At 33.7% G+C, this 17,767-nt stretch overlaps 3 protein-coding genes across 3 annotated transcripts; 1 reads left to right on the forward strand and 2 right to left on the reverse strand.

The window, feature by feature from the left end:
* Nucleotides 1-1,177: 1,177 nt before the first annotated feature.
* On the reverse strand, nt 1,178-2,819 carry MRS44_013021 (uncharacterized protein; the record flags this gene model as incomplete). Its single annotated transcript, XM_065619008.1, has 4 exons — nt 1,178-1,226; nt 1,280-2,069; nt 2,121-2,233; nt 2,734-2,819. The coding sequence occupies 4 exons, from the start codon at nt 2,817-2,819 to the stop codon at nt 1,178-1,180; spliced, it is 1,038 nt and encodes a 345-aa protein (XP_065475080.1).
* Nucleotides 2,820-3,057: 238 nt separating this feature from the next.
* On the forward strand, nt 3,058-4,746 carry MRS44_013022 (uncharacterized protein; the record flags this gene model as incomplete). The annotated part of the gene is made up of 1 exon (XM_065619009.1): nt 3,058-4,746. One exon carries the CDS (start codon nt 3,058-3,060, stop codon nt 4,744-4,746), a length of 1,689 nt encoding a protein of 562 aa, XP_065475081.1.
* Nucleotides 4,747-5,971: 1,225 nt separating this feature from the next.
* MRS44_013023 (uncharacterized protein) lies at nt 5,972-6,783 on the reverse strand (the record flags this gene model as incomplete). The annotated part of the gene is made up of 2 exons (XM_065619010.1): nt 5,972-5,990; nt 6,047-6,783. 2 exons carry the CDS (start codon nt 6,781-6,783, stop codon nt 5,972-5,974), a joined length of 756 nt encoding a protein of 251 aa, XP_065475082.1.
* Between the last annotated feature and the right edge of the window lie 10,984 nt (nt 6,784-17,767).

The raw sequence follows: 17,767 nt of genomic DNA on the forward strand, positions 1-17,767 counted from the left end.
ACGATCCTGGGGTGATTGGGAGCACCTTTAAACTCCGAGAAGCTGGTGGCTTGGCCGGGTCCTCGGAGATGCTTCAGCTGACCATGCCCTATTTAGAAGCCGCCCTTTAGAGACTTAAGGCCGTTTTGGCGCGAAATGAGCACGGCGCAAGCGACAATCATTCCACATCTCGTCGCTGCGACATTCACTTCCACTATTATTGGTTCTTGAGCAGAGATTGCCAGGTTTGGCTGAGGGCTTGCAGCCGGAGTCATTGGGCGCAAATCTAGACCCTTCTGTGTCTCAGCCGCGATTTTAGCTCTTTAGTAAATGCTATGGCTAGGAATAGAAAAGTACTATAATACTCTCGCCTCTTAGGGGAATTTAAAATATTAGCTTTAGAGATAATCTAATTAAGATATATAAGCTTAATTATAAATATAAAAATAAACTACTTTATAACTTTTATTTTTATATTAATATTTTTTTATAAGTATTACATTAAAATTATAATTTTTAAATAAATATAATAAGATCTTAAATAAAGATTTAAGAAAAAATATATAAACTTAATTTAAATAAGATTTTTTAATATAAATATTATAGATAATATATAAATATAATATATAAATATAATCTATAAATATAATATATAACTTAATTAAGTTATATTAATTCTTAAAAATTATATAATTATTATATATTAATAACTTTATTTAATAAATTACTTATATTACCTTAAGTAATATTATATTATTATTAATATATTAAATAATAACACTTTTAATACTTAACCCCTAGCTTATATTACTTTATTAAGTAATATTAAAATACTTATTAAAGTTAAATAATTATAAATTATAATATATTTACTTAAGATATAAACTAATAATTAATCTAAGTTATAGCTAATACCTCTAGTATTAATACTTATTAAAGATATTAGTAAAGCTATTAAATTAATTAAATTAATAACTTTTATTATTTATTTTAATAATAAATTCCTAGCCCGCAGCTAATATATATATATAATAAGACCGGGCTATACTATAGCCCGCCTAATATAATATCGCTATTACTAATATGCCAGGTAAATAGAATAGCAGCTTGCATTAGATAAAGTTAATTTAATTTATAATATATATAATAGAGGAGGCTAGCCCGGCGAAACAGCATACTCTTGATGCCATGCCTGTCATTAACGATTAATAGGTATTTGCAGGCGTGCGCTCCAGCCATGAGTAGGGCTTGGAATAGTAGTAGAGGCGGAGGCTTTGCTGGGTTACGATAAGTGGCTAACAATTCTGGCATGGAGATTATTGGCAAAAGCGGATAGATGTGTTGAAAGTAGCCGGCCACAAGGGCATCTCTGACTTCTGGGGTGGGAAACAAAGAGCCTTCGTCGGCGAGATTTTGATTGGAAGAGAAGCACCACATGTCAGGCGTCGGTTTCCATGGCTTCAGTGGTCGGATTTGAGGGTGAGGATAAGGAAGCAGCGTGTTGGCGCGTTTGTCAAGGTCGAGCTCCGTGGATGCTGCCCCAGCAGTGCTATCTCCATGGTCTTGGGTAAATGCTGATGTTCTTGATTCTACTGCCGGCGAAAGTGGAAGGGTCCGAGAGGATCGGTGAAGATCAACGAGATGGTGGAGGTTTGACACGCTCGTGCCGATATAGGCGATGCGGAAGCTGTAATAGGAATCAAATATAGACCAGACGCCTGCGTCGATTCCGTGCTTGAAAAAATCGGCGAGGCCAATCCGAGCAAGCTGTTCGCGGCGTGAGAAAGCCTCAGGGTCGGTGCCGCTTAGAGACGGAACAGATCCTATCTGGAACTGGCACGAATCCGCGGTAAGGGCTGCTTGAGCGCTGTGGGCTGGGCGAACATAGGATAGCTGTGCAGTATCGTCATCCGTAAATGTCCTCTCAGATGGACCTTGTGTGGAGGAGGGCCGAAGGCTCCAGTCCAGTGGTTGATCGATGCGAGCTAACTGTCTGAATCGAGCGGCCTGACGCCGGAGCCTCGCCCACTCGATGGTGTAGCTACAGTCAATGATGAGCTTTGATCTCGGATCTGCTTTTGGCCATGAAGCTGAGCTCGCATGCACTCAAGTCCAAAGTCCAAAGGTCCCGCAAGACTTACCGGCATTCAATACCCGCTTTGCGACACCCTGAACAAGGCTCGGAGGCATTGGCAGGTATGTCGCACCGAACCTTTCGACGACGGCACGTGTCGCACGCCTTGCGTTGCTGTCTCTTCGAAGTGGAGCTTTCTGGGTTCATTGCTATTGCGGACACAAGAGCATCACTGGATCGAGGAGGACTGAGAATTCGGAGGTGCCCAGTTGAGGGACAACTCTTGGCATTTAACTGGGGACCGAAAGACCGACCTGGCCTTGTCTAATCTGGCATAGCTTGTTTGCCTCGGAGCCAAGCTTCTTATCTCCCACCTCGCGACTCCGAATAACAAAGGATCACATATCACCACTATGTTCATACAACTAGATATAAAACGTAGCCCATACTTTAAGGTTATACATCCGGTTTTATATCTAGCTTATTATATTAAGGATTCTAATCCTAACGACATAAGCTTAAATAGCTATGCCTAAACACATAGCTATTTAATTTTCCTTTATTCTTCAGATAATTCTCATCAATTAACTAGTGCTATTAATAATCCCTGTGGAGCTAGTTATCTAACGCAAAGTCATGGAATTTGCGGTTATTTTACAGGCTCGGCTTGAGCAGCATACCGCAGCATCTTGACATCGGGCATTCGGTTCATCCTTGATGCTCCTCGGAATCTGTTCCTTTGCCTGTGAAAGCGGTTAGAAACCATGGTGGAAACACCGGACTAGAGGCCCCCATAAGGATTTGTGACCAGCACTGGCGATCCCTCTATTACAGGGGGCATCATGCCCGTGCAGGGTCGTGACGGAGGAATAATCCATCCGCGCTTACCGCTTTGCGTGGTTTTCTTTCTTTCTCTCTTCTTTCATTTTCTTCTTCATGAATTCAACACAATTCTTAACAAACGCACACACACAAATTGTCTCTAACTCAAAAACCCCACCACTATGCGCCTTCTCAACTCGGCAACTTTGGAGATCAAAGAGTTCTTCAGCGATGACACTCCAGCATACGCAATTCTCTCGCACAGGTGGTTAGATGGTGAGGTGTCTCTGAAAGACATGCAGGATGGCACAGCCACCACCAAGGCAGGCTACCAAAAAATCAAGCGATGCTGCGACCAAGCCCTCAAAGATGGGCTTGGGTTCGCGTGGGTCGATACCTGCTGCATCGACAAGACCAGTAGTGCGGAGCTGACCGAGTCCATCAATTCAATGTATCGGTGGTATCAAAATGCAGCAGTATGCTACGCGTACTTGGCTGATGTCGAGACGACTGATCCGTCGGAGGATGCGAGCTTCGGGGAGAGCGTGTGGTTCACCCGAGGTTGGACACTGCAGGAGCTCATAGCGCCTGCGACCGTCGAGTTCTTCAATTGCGCCTGGCAGAAAATCGGGACAAAAGAAAATCTCAAGGATATCATCTCGAGCATAACAAATATCGATGCGGCCATGCTTGAAGGTGCGGATCCCGATGACTTCAGCATAGCGAAGAGGATGTCTTGGGCGGCGAAGCGGACAACGACCAGGTCGGAAGACAGGGCTTATAGCCTCCTAGGGTTCTTCAAAGTGAACATGCCCATGTTGTATGGTGAAGGCGAACGGGCATTTATCCGGCTTCAAGAAGAGATTATGAAGATCTCGGATGACCAGTCTCTCTTTGCCTGGAAGAGCAACAGCAGCAACTATCGCGGGTTGCTAGCGAAATCTCCCATGGATTTTATCGACTGCTTCAACATCATCCCATCCAAGTCCAAATGGAATCGAATTCCATACTCCCTTACAACTAAGGGGTTGTCGATAGAGCTACCCATGGTAGCCTGGGCCATGGATACATATCTTGCTGCGCTTGATTGTGAGCTGGAAAACATTCCCAACAGTCGCGTCGGAATCTACCTGCAACTTCTCCCAGAAAGAGATCAGTATGTCAGAGTGCGACTGGAAGGAACGGACACCCTGACCTTTGAGGCAAGATTGGCATCGAAAGCCCAATTCAAGCAAATCTACATTCGACAAAGAGATTATAGGGAGGTTCCAATGAATCGTTTGTACGGGTTCTGGATTCGAACGCTGCCAACAAAAATTACCACCGTTCCGTCCAGGGGAAACGACAGGGTCTCGGAGGTCAACTCATTGAATAAGTGGTCTGACGAGGACCGAGTTCTCGAAATACCAACAGGATCAAGTGGCACGGCTGGATCAATATGGTTGAGTTCGGAATCTGGATCTCGGGCACTGAAACTAGGATTTGATCCAGATTTCAACCCTGTTTGTCAGTTTGGAGGCCATTTGTTCAGTCCTGTCAAACCCCCTATTGAACCACAATCCGTTGCTGCCCAGATGGACCCTTCATGGATGACACTTCCACGAAGCCAGTATCTCCATCGTGGTGATAGACTGTTGGGATACTGCAAAGACGAGTATTCCTACCGAATATCGATAACTAACGAGATGATCGGCAATCGGAGATTGTGGGTTCTGGATATTTTGACTCTTGATCACGCTCTGAGACATGATGCTGTATGTGATGGCTGTGGTCTCGTAAGTTACTGCCTTTCTCTTCTTCCTTCCCGGACAACCTGCTCACCGGCAACAGGATATCTATGGAACCCGTTTCAATTGTCTGGTCTGCTCTGATTTCGACTACTGCTCTAAATGCACCCTGAGAGCAGATGTGACCCACGGTTCTCATGATTTTCAGTCAATTGAGCATCCTAGGGAAGCTTCCCCTCGAGACAGACCGGTCGGGGGGCTCCTAGTTTTGGACATTCGGCGAATAGAAATTCGCAGCGAACTCGAAGTATTTAACGCTTATCAAATAGTCACTCGTTTATGAAAAGAATAGTTCAAACTTTGAGTTTTCTATTAAGCGAATTTTGAGTGATTTGACTGTGGAGATGCAGGTCGTGACCCGAAATGAAGGTTCACCGGGAGCTGGCTGATATACTGATTCCATCGCCGAACATGCTGTTCACAGCGTGACGATGTTGGTGGGGTCGCCTGAGTCGAGACCCACTCTTCCCTTCTTCTGAGACCATCCGAGCCTTGGTTACGCGCTGCAAATTATGGCCATATTGATCTTGACCAAGCATGCAGGTGACACCTCAAACCAGCAGGTTGCGTGCTTCATCAGACGAGTCTGGTTACTGAATTGACACTCATGGCTGTCCATTGTAAAAACCGAGGTCTGGCCAACCGCTACTGATGGTAACAGTCATCTTCCAGTCTCTAAGCTCCTGCGGCCAAGCCATCTACTGCCGTACACCATCAGAGGTTTGGATCCTGATTCTGCGGTGTCTTGGTCTCTACCGTTAACCCATGACGATTATGATGAGGAACCTGGCACAGTTCTGGTGGGACCTCAGCTATCAATACAACTTGGTTACATCAATCTCCTTGATTGACACATTACCAGACGTGACTTCCCTTGCTCAGATTACACGCCACCCTCGCCTGCCAACAAGAAAGGGAGTGGTTTTATTGGGGTTGCCTCACGTGATGACCACACTACAGAATAGACTTCCCGACTCGGAGGGGTTCCTTACGGATTTCTTCCCTCCTGCAACCGCTTCATGGGGAGTCAATTGCTCGCCTCGGTAGGTATCTCGTCATCTCACGCTATCGAGGCTCGACTTTCACCCTCCCGCCTTCCATCTATATATAATACCACTATAATATATAGATACTTGCCTCCCTATAGGGGAGCGCATATAGGCCCTCTCTGACGCTATGGTCTAATACGTTTACGCATAAGACCGTAGCGATAGGTAACCTGTTGCGGCCAAACTATATAGACTCTGCCCTTCTTAACTGCGTGAGGTCACCAATAAAGGTTTAATAAAACTATATCCCTATATATTGCTTATATAAGGAGCTGACCGCTATAGTATAGACAGATGTTCTAGTAATATTATGATCTCTCATGCAATAGATATACGCCTCAGCCACATCTTCAGGCTGACCAACAGCGCCAGTCGCTGTCTTTGCTGTAGTTAAACTCACGAGCTTCTCCTTCTCTTCCGAAGTCTTGTCAGTCCAGTATGACTGGAAGGTTTCTGTGTTCACAACGCCTAAGGTCACGGCGTTGACGCGCGTCGGCCTGAGATCGAGAGCTAACGCTCTTGCCAACCCCGTGACACTGCTGGTTACTGCCGTCAGGGCGGGCCAATTCGGGTTCGGCCGCACCGAAGCCGTTCCGGAGGTCAAGGTGAGGCTGGAGCCGGGACCGGGGACCAGATACTTTGAGGCATGCTTCGCAAAAAGCATTGCAGCAAAGGACCGCACTAGAAAGCTGACTTTGATGTACTTGAGATCAACGTCTCCCAAGGCTTTCGGAATGGGCGTGTCTCCAGCAGTGTAGGCGATATGGTCAGGCTTTTGCGCCCCGTTGATCGTGGCGGCATCGAGAAGAGCCACAATGTTGGTTTCAAGGTCGTCTGCCTGGGCCAGATTGCATGCGACACCAGATACACGATCAGCTTTCGAAGGGTAGGAATTTCGCAGGCGGGTAACAGAATTTTCGACGCGCCCCGGGTTAGAGCTAGAAATAATGATGGCGGCGGCGCCTTGCTCAATGCTAGCTTCGGCGACAGCGTAGCCCACGCCCGCTGAGCCGCCGACCACCAAAATGCGGCTTCCGTGAAGTTTAGAGGAGAGTTTGACGTTGTCTGGCATCTTATTGTTTCTTCGAAAAGGAAAAGCGAGTTAGGGAAGAGATAGAAGTATGACAGAGAAAGAGCATATAATAGCGCTCAAGGCTGCCTTTTATATTCCAGTCCTGGCTTCATGGGTTCCTTGATGTTAGACCAGCATTGCCGGAGTTAGGGGAGCTGGTAGCGCAAAACTCTGTATACCGCTAATGCCAGGGCGGAAGTAATATAAACTCCGGATTAGAAATAATATAAAATCTAAAGACAAAGTAGTATAAGCCCGACTTATTAATATTACCTATTTAGGATCTCTGGGCTGTCTATGGGGAGGAGGTTTATGCGCTTTATCTAAGTAATTATATTAGATAAGGCTATATAGGCGAGCAGTATATATAGAGCTAGCTATATAAATAAGATCTATTATATAAGCCCACTAAAGTATATAAGTAAGAGATCTTTTTTTATTTAATAAAATAGATATAATATATAAAATTAAATATAATAAGTAATATAATAAAAATATAGCTATTTAATAAATAATATATTATTTATTAATATTAATTATTTATAATATATTAAGCTACTTAAGTGTCACGACCTGACAAAACACTCGTCACGTAACCAAGGGGGGATCCACTATTACCTACTAATCAAGGCGCAATCACCCCTAGGAGCCAAATAATCATAGTAATCACTTCGTGATCACTTATAATCACTTACACGATCACTCTAATTAACCTCTTAAAATAAATAATCAAGGAAAAATCCCCAAGTATATAAAACACACTCATTATACTTTCTTATATAATAGCTACCTTAGCTATTAATATAACTTAGTTATACTTAATACCTTTAAGTATATTACTAGATATAACTTATACCCTATCTAAGACAACGCGCCTAATCCCCTGCTAATATAAACCCAGCACGACCAGTTTACCCCTTAAGAATATATATAACCATTACATATTAATAGCTCTTATTTAGTAGATTACTCGCATTACCTTAAATAATATTAAACGCAATAGCTACCTAAGTAACTCCCATAAATAACTACTAGCAGGTTCTACCTATTAATTACCCACCTACTATACCCACTTAAGCTACTCTAACTAATAAAGAGATAGAAGATAGAGATAGCTTAGATAATAAGGAAAATAAATAACTTTAAGCTTAGATCACCGCTATAAGCGCCGAGATAGACGTTATACGCGAACTTATCAAAAGAATAAATAAAACCCAGCGCACCTAAAACGCGAAATACTTAGACAACATCTAGAACATTAGTAATATAATAGCCACCGCTATAAATAAAAGAGACATAAGAGAAATCCTAAAGCTAAACCCCCCGGAACCTTTTAACGGAACGGCCTATAAGCTACCTGCGTTCCTTACTTAACTAAGGGCATTTATAATATACTACCCAACGCAGTTCACCCTAGCCGCTAGTAAGGTCTAGTATGCTACGGGAAGACTTAAGGGCCACGCCGCCGCATAGTTTAAACCCGTCATAAGAAAATACCTCATAGTTCCGGCTAGCTAATACTTACCACGTACCTAATACCTCTACTTAAACTATAAAGCCTTTAAGGCAGCGATCTAATAAGCTTTTAAAACTATTAATAAGAAGGCATAAGCCAAAAGAGAGATTAAGGCACTATAATAGACTTAATCTACTTTAGAATATAGGATAAAGTATCTATAGCTCGCCTTGAAGCTTAACTAGAATTAAGAGCCCCTAATATCCTTCTTCTTCAATAAACTAAAAAAGGAAGTATAAGTAAAACTCTATAAAGAGGAATAACCTAATAACCTAGTCAACTATATCGGCCGAGCCATTAAGATCAACGACTAATAGTTCTCCTAAAAGAAACTCTAAAACCCTAAGTTTAGCAGCAATAAGGCCAATAACCTATGATTTGACGCTAACTAAGGTAAGAAAAAAAACAGTAATACCTCCTATAGCACTAAGGCTAGCCCTATAGTACTCAGAGCCATACAAAAGGGCAAATAGGACTATTATAGCCTCGAATGCCACTACTGCCATAAGATAAATTATATTAAGAAGGTCTACTATAAGAAACAACGAGATATTAAGGAAAGATATTACTAACCTAACTAATGATAATCCCTCCCGGAAGGTAAAAAGCATACCAACGCGGCTTATTAAACCTAATAGGAAAATAAAAAACCCTAAACCGCGACTTAATTAACTAAGCTTATTGCAATATCACAAAGTAGATATAATATACCTAGAAAGAGTTAAGATAAATATAAATAAAAAATAGACATAGGAGTATCCCATAGCTAGGTAAGATGCCCTAAGAAGCAGCCAAAGGAAACCTAGGATATATAGTGGCAATTACTCCTAGAATTAATAAAATAAAGGAACCCTATGCTATATATAGCGAAAGGCAGGAAGGTTATTATCGCGGTCACCTAGAAGCTTAAATAAAAGGAAGAGGCAACACCGGTAGGACAGGAATAATAAACGCCCCTAACACCAGCTAAGTAAGTAGACTACGAGGAAGCCGCCATAGAAAGCTTCTACTATAAGAAATAAGTCATAAGATATAACAAACATTCCTTACTATTATCTATTATATACCGTAGGGATTATTAATAAGATAACCCCACGTAATATAACCGCAACCTATGCCTATAACACTAAATCAAAGCGTTATAAGAATATAACGAAGCCTATAAATAACGGGAATAAGCCCGCGATAATAAAAAACCCCGACGAATAGATTAGCTTACCTAAGTAAATAGCGATAATGTCTACTAAACTAGATTTAAACATAAGATAAAGAAACTATAAAGGGAGCTAAGCGAATCACGCAATTAATAACAAAAAGCAAGGAAAAGTAATAAGGAGCTTTAAAAAGAAGAAAATTACCCCCACCTATACGACGAAAATAATAACTAGTACTAAAATAACCTACGAGAAAGGTATATCTAGACCGCACGAGAATATATAGATATAGCGGATACGTAAGAAATCTATATCTAAGCCTACCACAAGGAACTAGCTAAAAACCTACGACACTGGGAAGCACCGTTTAACCTATAAGATAATATAAGGATATACCCCATATATAAGGAATACCCTAGCATTTCCTAGATATCTTATTAATATTACTAGTATAAAGAATATAGGGAAGAGAAGTAGGAATAAGACTATTTCCCCGTTGCCCTACCGGCTCAACTAAATAATCAACCCTATATATAGTATAAAATAGAAGGTTACTAGATATTCTATTAGTACGACGCCATTAGCGTCGCATGCGCATAATACCATAAAGACCTATACTAAGCGATCTAGAAATATAAACAAACTATTCATAAGGTAAAAGACTAGTAAAAGTAAGTTAGCTAAAAGGAAGCCCTAGAAGAATAAGAACTAATCACTTAGTCAAAGGATAAAGAAGACCTAGGACGAAAATAAAAATAATAGTACTAAGATTAGCTATATAGCTAAGATAATATATATGACTATAAAGCATGCAATAACAGCGAATATAAGCACGACTATATTAGCTACGTACTATTAAAAAACCAATAAACCCACTTATAAAAGGGCTATAAGCGGAAAAATAGCTTATAATGCTATGAAAGGCCCTATGTACTACTAAAGGAGGATTAATGCGAAGATATTTTAAAATACTAGTATAAGTCAAAGGAGAATAGCTATATGCTTTAATAAATAGTAAAATTAAGTAGAATCTATTTAACCTAAGGATAGCGAATAAGCTTAAGCTATTATAGAGGTATAAGGCAAAACCCTATATAATAATTAACCTCGAAGGGAAATAATTTAATTATAATAATAAAGTTATTAATAGCGAGATTAATTACCTTAAAGTTTTTATTAAAGGAAAAAACCAAGGAATCTTATTTAATATTATACCTATAGAAGGCTATAACCTAGTACTTAGGTACCTATAGTTACGCCGATTTAACCCATATTTTAACTAAAAGACTAGCTAAGTACTCTCTTTTAATAATAAAGCACTCTCTATAATAAATAATAACTTAGAAGATAATATAAGATCTTAAACTTTTACTAAAGACGCTAGAGAAGTTAGGCAAAGATAAATATAAGATACCTCTCTACCTAAAGGGATATAACATAAATACCATAATAAATAAAAACGATAAAATTAATAAATAATTACACGTATTATATAATAATTCTAATAACTAGAAAAAGACCTTAAGTAAATTAAGAAAATACTAAAAGAAAAACGACTTAAGAATATACTATTAAAGTATTATATTTATAAGAAACTCTTTATAGAAGAACTTAAAATAAGTCTACTATTATATATATACTATGATTTAGAAATTAAATTTATTAATAAGAAGTAACCTAGCTTTAGTAAACTCTACCTACTTAACGCGGCATAACTATTAGTATTAAAGGAATATATTAAAGAAATACTATAAAAAGGATATATTAGGGAAAGTAAGTTATTTATTAGATACCCCGTTATATTTATCCCGAAAAGAATAAAAAACTCTATCTTTATATTAACTTTAAAATACTTAACGCTATTATAATTAAAGATTATATATCGCTACCTCTTATTAGCGAGTTAAAGGATTAACTTTTTAAAATAAAGTATTTTATTATACTTAACCTTAAAGGAGCTTATAACCTTATTTAAATTAAAAAAAGATATAAATAGAAAACCGCTTTTTATACTAAGTATAGACTATTTAAGTACCTTATTATGCCTTTTAGACTTACTAATACACCTATTATATTCTAATAAATAATTAATAATATACTATAAGAATATCTAGATATATTTATTATATATTACCTAGATAATATCCTTATCTTCTCTAAAATAAAAAGAATATATAAAATATATCCATAAGGTACTATAAATACTATAAGACACTAACTTATTAGTAAAACCTAAGAAAAGTAAGTTCTATGCCTCTAAGGTAAAATTTCTTAGATATATTATCTCCCATAACGAGATATATATAGACCCTAAGAAGGTCATAGCAATTAAGGACTAGAAAGAACTAACTAATATCAAGGAAGTATAAGCCTTCCTTAGTTTCGCTAATTACTACTATAGATTCCTTAAATAGTTTAAGAAAATCGCAATACTATTAACTAAACTCATAAAGAAAGATAAGATATTTATATTTAAGAATAAGGCACGAGAAGCCTTCTACGTAATTAAGAAGCTTATCCTAAGTGAACTAATACTTAAGATATTTAACCTATCCTAATTAATAGAACTCGAGATAGATGTATTAGACTTTGCGCTAAGAGCTTAGATTAGCTAACGAGATAACAAAGGACTCTTATACCTGATTACATTCTACTCCTATAAGCTATATAGAGTAGAACTTAACTACCCTATCTATAATAAGGAATTCCTCGTAATTATTAATACCTTTAAAGAATTCTAATATTACCTCCTCGGAAGTACTTATTAGATTAAGGTCTATATAGATTATAAGAATATTACCTATTTTATAAAAACCTAAGAACTTAGTAGATAATAACTATAATACGCTAAATACCTCTTAGAATTTAATTATATTATTATCTATATTAAAGGAATAAAAAACGGCCGAGCTAATACTATTAGCTAATAACCCGACCTAGATATAAGAAAGATCAAAGTAAAAAAATAACTATTATACTTTACCCTAGAAGGATACCTAGGGCAAAAGTTTATTAGGTAAATATAAAAACTAGCACCTTTACTAAAGCACCTTGCACTTATTAAGAAATATAAAAAACTAATTATAGACTTTACTAACTACGCATAAAGATACTAACGATAAAGCAATAGAGTTTAGACCTATAGAGGAAAGATCTCTATCCCCGATAGAGCACTCTAAATCATCTTTAACCACTACTATCACTAAGTTATATAGCATAATAACCTAAAAGAAATAACCTAAGCTATATAATAATACTATAATAATTATAACCTTAAGGATAAAATATAAGGAAAGATATACTATTATAAGAAATACTATAAGTAGATTAACTAATAAATTTAGGAATAATAAAAGAAACTAGGGCTCTATGAATAGTCTAGAATCATAGGAATACCACACTAGATCAACAGAGTAACCTACGTAATAAAATAAGGCAATCTACTCCTAGAATAAATCTAGCAATATAATAAACAACTCCTAGATAATAAAAAAACTAACAAATAATAAGTCCTAGATGAATTACGCTATAAACTTATACGCGAAATACATAGCCACTTACTATATAAATACTAAGGAATTAATAAAACCCTAAAATAAGTTAAAATAATATTTACTTTTCCTAAAATAAAAAAAATTATTATAATAATTATCAACTAATATAACCTCTACGTAAAAACCAAGGCATAACGCCATAAACCTTACAAGAAACTATAACCGCTCTTAGTCATATAATAACTATAAGACTTTATTACTATGGATTTTATTACTAAATTACCCCTATCAGAAGAACTAGCTACTAAAAACTTCTATAATAGTATTCTTATTATTATAGATAGACTTATGAAATTTTCTTATTTTATACCCTATAGAGAATTAATAACAGCAGAAGAATTCGCTTACCTTTTTTACTTTCATATCGCTAAGATATATGGCATACTACTTGAAATCATCACGGATTAAAGACCACTATTCGCCTCAAAATTCTAATAGAGCCTTATAGGATACTTAGGAATCAACTATAAGCTCTCTACTATATACCACAAAGAGATAAATAGTTAAACTAAATATATAAATTAAATACTAGAATAATACCTCTAATGCTATATTAACTATAAATAAACTAACTAGGTCAAAAAGCTATTAGCCGCATAGCTAGCCTATAATATAGCTATAAATAAAAGCACGAAGATTATACTAACTTATGCTAATTTTAGATTTATACTAGATGTATACTAATAAATATAAGATACTATTATTAACCCTAAAGTAATTCTTACTAGTAATTAGCTAAAAAATCTATATAAAGAAATAAGAATAAAACTTAAGTTTATTAGAAATAAAATAATAAACTACGCTAATAAGAAAAGAATTAAGGGACTAATCTTCTCGGAAAGAGATATAATCTATCTTGCGATAAAAAATATTAAAATAAAATATTAAAATAAAAAACTTAACTATAGATATATTAGACCCTATAAAATTAAGTAAAAAATCTTAAAATATAATTATAAACTAGACTTACTACCTAAGGTTAAGCTCTATCTAATCTTTTATATTTTATTACTTAAATCAGTAAAAAACACTATTTAAGTTAAAACTAATAATAAGCCCGAAACAGAAGTTAATAAACCAGAAGAATATACTATAGAAAGCATCCTTAATATAGATAAGACTAATAGCAAAATAATATATTTCATTAAATAGAAGAACTACCTAGACTTAGAAAACATATAAGAACCACTAAAATACCTCATTAGTATATAATGCCTCTTAAAGGACTTCCACTAATAACATCAAAAGAAAGAACAAAGACGGCATTCTAGTTAATAATATCCACGGCACCGACGAGCTATATAGCCACCATAGCCTCTAATTCTACCCTCTCGGCCTCGTCTAACTCATCCAATGAGTTTAAACCCCGACGCACTATTACCACGCCCCGCTCATAGATCTATTTCTTTTAGCGACGTAAACGTATTAGGCGAGAAAGCCGCTTATTTACCTGCTGCTACAAGGCAATTAACTCCTCCTTGGCCTTCTCCTCCTTAAGCTCGAGATAGTATTTCTCGGCTATAAGGCGGGACGCTATTAGATAGATTAATAGGAAAAAAAGAAACACTAAGCTAAAAATCATACTCACCCGCAGAAACTAACACTCCCGAGCCATCATAAGCGCGACCTCAACGGATGCACTCTAAATAACGAGATATGCCCTTAAGCATCTTATATCGCAGATATTTCTAGGCATAATTTAAATAAGGCATAACTTTAAAACCCATTTCCTCGATTAATTCAAAAAGATAATAATAACGCGCAGCTAATTAAGATTTCACTTTTAGTATACTATTAGTATCGCCGGAATATTTAAGGAAAGAAGTTTTAATAAACTAAGAAAAGTTAAGTAACTAACTTTATAGGCCTTAAGGATAAGACCTAACGGAAGGGAGATATTATATCATAACCTAATAAAATACTTATTATATAACTAAGGGGGGATCTACTATTACCTACTAATTAAGGCGCGATTACCCCTAGGAGCTAAATAATCACGGTAATTACTTCATAATCACCTATAATTACTTATATAATTACTCTAATTAACCTCTTAAAATAAGTAATTAAGGAAAAATCCCTAAGTATATAAAATATACTTATTATACTTTCTTATATAATAGCTACCTCAGCTATTAATATAACTTAGTTATACTTAATACCTTTAAGCATATTACTAGACGTGACTTATACCCCGTTTAAGATAATGCGCCTAATCCCCTGCTAATATAAACCTAGCATAACCGGTTTACCCCTTGGGAATATATATGACTATTATATTAAGGCTATAAAGTATAAAATAATAATTTTTTAATTAAAAAATACTTTTTATTTTTATATATAATATTATTATTAATATATATAATTATTATTAAAGCTAATATAAATATATATTTAATATCTTAATTTTTATAAATAATATTATAACCTTAGTAATAAGTATATTATTTAATTAATAAGTATTAACCCTTATTATAAATAATTAATATAATAAGGTATTAAGGTATTATAATTATAATATAATATTTCTTTTTTTAATTTAATCTTAATATATTAAGTATACCTTACTTATATATAAAATATTAATTAAAATATAACTTAATATAAACCTTAGGTATTATAACTTAACTAAGTATATAATATAAAATAAAAAAAACTTAATAACCTTTTATTAACTAAGGTATAATTACTTATATATATTATTAAAATTATTATTAAAATTATTATTATTTATATATTTATATAAATTAAGATATGTATATTATATATTTAACTAAATAGGTTTAATTAATTAAACCTATAGACTTTTATTTATTACTAAGTTTTAATCTAGCGCTAAGCCTTAATACTAATATTTTTTAGGTTTATAAAACTCTAATACTAACTCTAAGAACTAATCTGTCTAAAACCTATAATACTAATAACCTTTATTTCCTAATAATAAGAGATTTATTATATTTTATCCCCTAATATAAATACCTTAACCTAAGCTTATTATAGTAATTACGCCTATAGCTATATAGCTAGATCTTAGCTAGCTATAAGACTTCTTTAATCTTCTTATTTAGTATTATAAAAGGTATTAATATTAATAATAAGAGTTATAAGCTATGCCTTATATAAGTATATATTATTATTATCTCTTAAGTTATTAAGAAAATTAATTTCTTTCTAAGTAAAATACCTATATATTTTTAGCTTTTTTTTAAGGGCTTTTAATAAAAAAAGCTTTTTTTAATAAAATTAAATTAATTATTTATATTATAATTAAGTAAAAAAAGACTAAATAAAAAAATATTATAATTAAAGATTATAAGTTTAATTTATATTAATTAGCTAAGTTTTATATTTAACTTAATACTTTAAAGGGCTTTATTTAATATTATTTTTTATAGCTTATTATAAATATTTTTAGCGCCTTTATAAAGCTTATAAATTACCTTAATAAAAGTATATTAATTATATTAAAATATATATTAATAGGTATTAATTATATTATTTTAATTATTTAATTAAAGGTCTTTATAAAAAGTAGCTATTATACTCTTATTATTTATATATTATATATTAACTAGCTAATTATAAATTAATTAATTAATTAGTTATTATTAATTATAATTAAACCTCTTTTAATAAGGATAATAAAAGTAATTTTAGCCTCTTTAAGTAATTAAGAATTATAAGGATAATTAAAAGGTTAATATTAAAGAAGAGAGTTATTATATAAAGGGGTTAGATTTTAACCTCTTTAGTTAGTTAAAATATAACTTATTTATTATAAATAAAGCTTATCTTAGTATATTATTAAAGCTATTAATAATTATATAAATAAACCTTATTAATTTAAGCCTATTAAGACCTTAGGCTTTAGGTATAAAGCCTTTATTATTAAAGTTATTATAATATTAATTAGGCTACTTTAATCTTTATTTTAAGTAAAATAAAATCTAAGAATAAATTATAAATTATTTATTTTTTTTAATTCTTATATAATAAGGCTCTAAGTAATTTAGACTTATATCTTTTTCTTTTCTTATTAAGTTTTAATAATAACCTCTTCTTATTATTTTTAAATCTTTTATAAATTAATATTATAATTAAAATTACTTATTTATTTTATTTTTTTTTCTTTTTTCTTAATATTATATCTTTTTTTAATCTAAAACTAGTAATTATTAATATAATTAATAATTATAAATTTAAGTATTATAACCTTTATAATAATATTAGATATTTAATAAAGCTTAATATATATTAAAGAGCTAAAGATATTACTATAGTAATCTAAGAGATATTTTACGGCATTTATAGCAGTTTAAAAATAAGAGTTATAAGAAAAAATATAAAAAAAGCTAAGTTAATAACTTACTTCGGCTAAAGTTATTTTTTAATGAGATATATTATTATTAGCTTAAGATTTAATAAATAAATACTTAATTTCTTAAAGCCTAAGATAATATTATTTATAGAAAATCCTTTTTTAAAGACTTATTATATTATATTTTAATATAATACTTATATTAATATAAAAGAAGACTTATAACTTACTTAAAACTATAAATAAAATTAATATAAAAAAATAAAATATTTCTTTTTTAAAATTATTTAATAAAATACTTTTAATATATATTTTTAATAATTAAAAGACTTGAATATTTATTAATTATAATATATATATAAAATAAGATGATAAAAGAGATATAATAATATAAGATTTTATATAAAATCTTTTAATAATAATAACTTTATATCTTATAAAA

This window comes from Fusarium solani, assembly GCF_023522795.1.
Source record: "Fusarium solani strain SB1 chromosome Unknown bctg00000008, whole genome shotgun sequence".
Classification (NCBI taxonomy): Eukaryota; Fungi; Ascomycota; class Sordariomycetes; order Hypocreales; family Nectriaceae; genus Fusarium; species Fusarium solani.